At 47.8% G+C, this 6,767-nt stretch overlaps 1 protein-coding gene across 5 annotated transcripts in view; it reads left to right on the top strand.

Moving 5' to 3' along the window:
- PRKAR1B (protein kinase cAMP-dependent type I regulatory subunit beta) overlaps positions 1–6,767 on the top strand; it is a 180,833-nt gene that overhangs the window by 42,274 nt on the left and 131,792 nt on the right. For all 5 annotated transcript variants that reach the window (XM_025378438.1, XM_025378440.1, XM_025378437.1 and 2 more), the window contains one exon: positions 5,746–5,916. In XM_025378438.1, coding sequence (XP_025234223.1) covers positions 5,746–5,916 — 171 coding nt within the window. The remainder of the gene's footprint in view (positions 1–5,745; positions 5,917–6,767) is intronic.

Below are 6,767 nucleotides of genomic sequence, written 5' to 3'. Positions count from 1 at the left end.
CCCAGGCTGGAGTGCAGTGGCCGGATCTCAGCTCACTGCAAGCTCCGCCTCCCGGGTTCCCGCCATTCTCCTGCCTCAGCCTCCCGAGTAGCTGGGACTACAGGCGCCCACAACCGCGCCCGGCTAATTTTTTGTATTTTTAGTAGAGACGAGGTTTCACCGTGGTCTCGATCTCCTGACCTTGTGATCCGCCCGCCTCGGCCTCCCAAAGTGCTGGGATTACAGGCGTGAGTCACCGTGCCCGGCTCTTTTTTTTTTTTTTTTTGAGACAGAGTCTCCCTCTGTTGCCCAGGCTGGCATGCAGTGATGCAATCCCAGCTCGCTGCAACCTCCGCCTCCCGGGTTCAAGCGATTCTCCTGCCTCAGCATCCCAAGTAGTTGGGATTACAGGTGTGCACCACCACGCCTGGCTAATTTTTGTATTTTTAGTAGAGACGGGGTTTCACCATGTTGGTCAGGCTGGTCTCAAACTCCCAACCTCAGGTGATTCACCTGCCTTGGCCTCCCAAAGTGCTGGGATGACAGGCGTGAGCCACCGCACCCGGCCGGTAATGTCTTTTTTCTGGCTGCATTTTAGGTTTTTCTCTGTCTTTGGCTCCTGCGGTTTACCACGCTATGCCGGTTTATCCTGTGTGGGAGTTTGTGTGCCTGTTGAGTCTGTGGCCTGATGTCTTTTATTCATTTAGGAAAATTCTTCATCATGATCTCTTCAAACATTGCTTCTGCCATATTCTCTCCCCTCCATCTGGAACTCAAATTCACATAAACTGGAGCTATTTGCCATAGCCCACATGCTCTTCAGCACTTTTCTATAGTTGCTTTCCTTTTCTGTCTTTGTACTTCAGTCTGGATATTTTCATCTATTTTCCAGGTTATTAATTTCTTCCCTTGTGTTTCTCATCTGCTGTTAAACCCATCCACCAAGTTCTTAGTTCCAATTTTTATGTTTTTTAGATTCTAGCATTTCCATATGCCTTAAAAAATTTTTTTTCTTAGTTCCGTGCCAGTGTTCTCAATTTCATCTTTTATTTCCTTGAGCATACTGAGCATAATTACTTTAAAGGCTACGTCCATTAATTCCATGATCTGCATCCCTTGAGGGGATCATTTTGTGTTGTCTTTTGCTTCTCTTGGGTTTTGATTACATGATCTTGTCTCTTTGTATCTGAGTTATTTTTGATCAAGTTCCCAACATTATGTATGAAAAATTAAAGAGAAAATTTGAAGCTGATATATTCCTTTTGAGAGAATCTGTAATTGCCTTGGAAAAATGGCTAACCTAGGGGTGCTGGCAATCCTGGATCACCCTGATCCAATTAGGGATTAAGATGATTTGAGTTGAGCTTCAGTCCCGGGGAGGCTGGCTTAATCCCAGCTCATCCTTCCTTCTAGTGTCCACAGAAAATCTTTTGCGCCCAAACACAAAATCTGGAGGATTTACTAGGATTCCTTTTCCTAGGCAGGCCCTAAGTTCCAATTTTGGTCTTTCCTACCTCTGCAAATCTGTTGAAACCTCAGCCTGTCATTTCTCGGCTGCTTGTTGTAGACACTTCTCATGGTTCCAAGTGCTGTGTTCACCTCTCTGGGTTTCTGTCTTCTTGAAATTGGCCTTGTAATTCTTCTCTGCTGTGGTAGCTCTCCGATGCTTTCAAAAATACATTTTTACCATTTCATCAAGGTTTTCTAGTCAATCTCTCCAGAAAGCTCAATCTAAACAACTTAGTTTGTCATTACCAGGAGTAAAAACCTGATTTATGATTTAATAAAATACCTAACTGCAAGAACAACCATCTCAATATTCTAGATGAGAGATGAATGCTGGCTTGGGTCAGAGTGGTGGTAAATAATAACTAAAATTATCAACACCCTCTGTTGACTTTGGGCAATGCCAGATGACCCCATCTTCTCTCTCCATCTTCCCAGTATAGTTGTATCACCATTTCAAAATCGTTTATTATTTCCCTTCTAAAATCCTAAACTTTAAATGATACACTAACACCTTTATAATTTCATTGTGAACTATATTCTTTGATTCTCCATTTTAAAAGGCAAAGGTCTTCACATATCCACCCTGCTTAGCTTTCCTCTTCAAAATTTTATTACCTTTTTGTTATCTGAACTTTTCATTTTGCATTGTCTGCATTGATAATATTTATATTTTTTTCAAAAACTAGAATTAAGCCTTTTATGCTTTGTCTGTAAGCACATTCTAAAAGTTAAAAATTATTGATCAAGTATACTGGGGAAATGCCTTTATTATAACTACAAACATGAATGCTAGTTTAGCTGGGTATAAAGGTCTAGCTTGAAAGGAAGTTTCCTTCAGAATATTGGAGGCTTCATTTCATTGTCCTCTAGTATCTAGTGTTTCTTTTGAGAAGTTTGAGCCATTCGTATTGTCAGTCCTTTGTAGGTGACCTGACTTTTCTCTATGGGAGCTTTTGGAAAATTTTCATCCCTGGAAGTACAGTATAAGAGATCCTTTTACTAGGAATGAAAATCTTGTGGGCTCTGTCAACCAAGACACTCATATTCTTCAGTTTAGGGAAATTTTTCTTTTATTTCTGGCAAATTTCTATTTTATTTTGTCTTCTGGAACTGGTGTTAATCAGATATTGAGCCTCCTGGAATGTTTTTGCTATATGTGTGTATATATAAAAAACGTATTATATATATATATATACACACACACATGTTTTTTCTATTTTTGTCTCTTTTTTAGATATTTTCATGGTGTATCTTCCTACTGTTATATGTATATTATATTTTATATGTAACATGAATTATATTAATTAATATAAAAAATTACATTCATGGACCTCCCAACATCACCACATTGAGGATCAAATTTCAGGTGGGACAAACTGCATCCAACTCACAGAAGATGATAATGGGGATTGTGGTTATGTTTTAACAAGTTGCATTTTAGAGATAGATATTGAAGTATTTAAAATGCTATATCTGAGATTTGCTTCCATCCTGTGTGTGTGTGTGTGTCTGTGTCTGTGTGAAGTGGGTGGAGGTGAAACGAAATAGGACTGCCTCCGTTTGGATAATGTTGAGGGTGGGTGACGGGCGTTTGGTGATTCATTGTATTACTCTGTCTACTCTTGTGTAGTTTGGGAATTTCCACAGTAAAAGGGAAGAGGAGGAGCAGCCACAGGATACCTGGGCTCCTGGCCTTGGGGGACTGCCTGGCTCCCAGGCTCCTGGGCTCCCATGGTCCCAGGTCTGGATCTTGATGACTTTCACCTGTGGTATCTGCATCTGTCAGAGCTCCTGTGCCCCTGGAGGGTGGGCACCTCAGAACCGCGGTCTCAGCCTTGTCACAGGTGGGCATGTCTGGGTCTTGGGATGTCAGAAGGCATTGGTAGGGAACTTGGCCTGGTTGCCCCTGAATTCCTCCTCCACCTCCTGGTCCATTAGCAAGGCCCTGCCTGATGGGGCCGCCATCTTTTTTTGGGAAGCTTCCCAGCTGTGGGGGACCAAAGCCCTCAGAGGACCATCAGGAAGGCGGGGGGCTGGATCAGGGTGAGGCCGGGAGGGAGAGCGAGGGCCTTGTGTGCCTGATCTGTGTGAGGGGTTGGGGGCCGCACCTACCTCGAGGCTGAGTAGGGCATGAGTGACCAAGGTGAACACTCAGGACACGTGAGCCAGCATTGCTTCTGCACACAGAGCAGTTCGTATCTGTTAGGACAGGTTGAAATCTCTTTTCCTTAAAATACTTTTTTTTTTTTTTGAGATGGAGTCTTGCTCTGTCACCCAGCCTGGAGTGCAGTGGCGTGATCTCGGCTCACTGCACGCCCTGCCTCCCGGGTTCACGCCATTCTCCTGCCTCAGCCTCCCGAGTAGCTGAGACTACAGGTGTCCGCCACCACACCCAGCTAATTTTTTGTATTTTTAGTAGAGAAGGGTTTTCACCGTGTTCGCCAGGATGATCTCCATCTCCTGACCTCATGATCTGCCCGCCTTGGCCTCCCAAAGTGCTGGGGTCATAAGCGTGCGCCGCCGTGCCTGGCCAACACATTTTTTTTGAGATGTGGTCTCACTATGTTGCCCAGGCTGGTCTTGAACTCCAGGGGCCAAACGATCCTCCCTAAGTGCTGGGATTATAGGTGTGAGCCACCACATCCGGCCTGAAGCCACCACATCCGGCCTGAAGCCACCACACCTGGCCTGAAGCCACCATACCTGGCCTGAAGCCACCACACCCGACCTGTAGTCTCTTCTTGCTATGATGCTAGGGACACGTGTCTTCATTTCCCCTCACAGATAAGTCCCAGTGAGGTCAAGCAACTTACTCAGGGTCACACAGCACTCTAGGAAAGTAGTGTGCTCAGCTGTGGTCCCCATGAGTTGGGCTACCTGGCGTGGCCTTAGGATGGGGACTAGGCTCCTGGGCTCTCCAGGCTGCCTGGCACTGCTGATTCCTGACTTTTCCTCTCCCTCCTCCCTACCCCCTGCTCCCTCCCTCCTTCCTCTTTCCCTCCTTCCTTCCTCCCACCTCTTACTTCACCCTTTTCCCAAAGAGGCAGAATTGCAGCAAGAAAGGGGCTCAGCTCAGGGCCAGGTGTGTCCTCAGACCACAGAGCCCCCCGTCCCTGGTCCTAAGCCCACCTTTGAGGGTGGTGGAGGTCAGTGTTTAGGCTGCAGGTTATGCAAACAGAGGTCCTCCAGGTGCAGGAGGAAAGGCACATCGGCCCTAGTGGGATTGAAATGCACAGGCTGACTAAGACCACGCTGGATGCACGAGGCTTAAGAGTGGCTGAAGAGCTGTGGACAGTGGTTGGTGCACTTGTCTGTGGGCAGGAGCAAGGTCTGCAGGGTGGTGCGTCCTGCCATCCACAGCTCAAGGCAAGGTGGGCTTCGGAGCAACCCCAACCCACGTGGAGGACACAACCATGGTCATTATACGGTGACTCGGGGCTCAACTTCCAGTCCCCTCCTCCCAGCAGACCTCCAGATGCTTGTCATCTCAGCCTCTGTAAACCCCACGCCAGTTCAGCCTCTCACCCACTTTAAAAAGCAAATTAAAGTTTTAATTTTCAGATAATTGTGGATTTACAGACAGTTATAAAAATTACCCAGAGAGCCTCATCCACTTTATTTTTTAATGTCTCACAAAACTGATACTTACACAGAAATGTTGACAGGTTCTCAGAAACTGCGACTTTAGGTGAAACCACTTACAGCTAATTCTTTTTTTTTTTGTAGGGACAGGGTGTATTAGTCCATTTTCAAACTGCTATAAAAAACCACCTGAGACTAGGTAGTTTATAGAGAGATTGAATTAACTCACAGTTCCTCATGGCTGGGGGGGACCTCAGGAAGCTTACGGTCACGGCAGAAGGTGAGGGTGAAGCAAAGCCCCTTCTTCACAAGGCGGCAGGAAGGAGAAGTGCTGAGTGAAGGGGGAGGAGCCCCTTAGAAACCCATCAGATCTTGTGAGAATGCCCTCACTATCACAAGAACAGCAAGGGGGAAACTGCCCCCGTGATTCAGTCACCTCCACCGGGTCTCTCCCTGGACACGTGGGGATGATGGGGATTACAATTCAAGATGAGATTTGGGTGGGGACACAAAATGAGATTTGGGTGGGGACACAAAGCCCAATCCTATCTCCAACTCCTGCGTTCAAGCGATCCTCCCACTGGGCCTCCCACAGTGTTGGGATCACCAGCGTGAGCCCTGTGCCCGGCCACAACAGCCAGGTTCTTACTTCCTTTCTGTGTTTTCCTCTCTCAGGAAGAAAACAGGCAGATTTTGGCGCGGCAGAAGTCGAACTCACAGTCGGACTCCCATGATGAGGAGGTGTCGCCCACGCCCCCGAACCCCGTGGTGAAGGCCCGCCGCCGGCGAGGAGGCGTGAGCGCTGAGGTGTACACCGAGGAGGACGCCGTGTCCTATGTCAGGAAGGTGAGGCTCACGGGGTTCCCATCCCCAGGCCTCGGCACGTGGCTGTCACCCGTTAGCTCCCTGGACCCCCACAGGGCACCCTCATCCTCCTGGGGCCTCAGTGTCATTTTGGTCGGAGGGAGGACTACATGGGTGATGGCGGACGCAGTTCTGGGCGGGATTGGTTTGTTACTGTCTTTGCCAGATGAGCTGAGCTTGAATTTATGGGAGCAGCTCTGTGTGGGGTCTCTGCAGCCCCAGGGCGGCTTTAGGATCCTCGCAGGCTCAGGGAAGGGAAGGGACTCGCTAGCACCTAGGTCCTTGGAGTCAGCAGAGACTGTCCTGGGCTGTGTGCCTCCCATGCTCCTGCAGCCTCTCTGGTCTCTTCTTATACGGCACAAATCCCATTATTCAGGGTCCTCCTCTCATGACCCCATCCAGCCACAGCCACCTCCCAAAGGCTTCTCTCCAAATACCATAGCTGGTTAGGGCTTCCACATGTGAATTTCTGGGGAGACACAAGTCAGTCTTCAATACCCTCTTAGCCATTTCTGAGTGCATGGTTGAGTGGCGTTAAGCGCATTCTCATTGTTGTGGAATCGTCACCACCACCATCTCCAGAACCTTCTTACCTTGCAGAACTGAGACTCTGTTTCCTAAACATGCACACCCCATTCCTTTCCCCAGTATTTAATACTTTTTTGTTTGTTTGTTTTTTATTTATTTATTTATTTTGAGACAGAGTCTCACTCAGTCGCCCAGGCTGGAGTGCAGTGGCACGATCTTGGCTCACTGCAAGCTCCGCCTCCCAGGTTCACGCCATTCTCCTGCCTCAGCCTCCCGAGTAACTGGGACTACAGGCTCCCACCACC

This window comes from Theropithecus gelada, chromosome 3 (genome assembly GCF_003255815.1).
Source record: "Theropithecus gelada isolate Dixy chromosome 3, Tgel_1.0, whole genome shotgun sequence".
Taxonomy (NCBI): Eukaryota; Metazoa; Chordata; class Mammalia; order Primates; family Cercopithecidae; genus Theropithecus; species Theropithecus gelada.
This window is presented reverse-complemented; position numbering and strand designations above follow the sequence as displayed.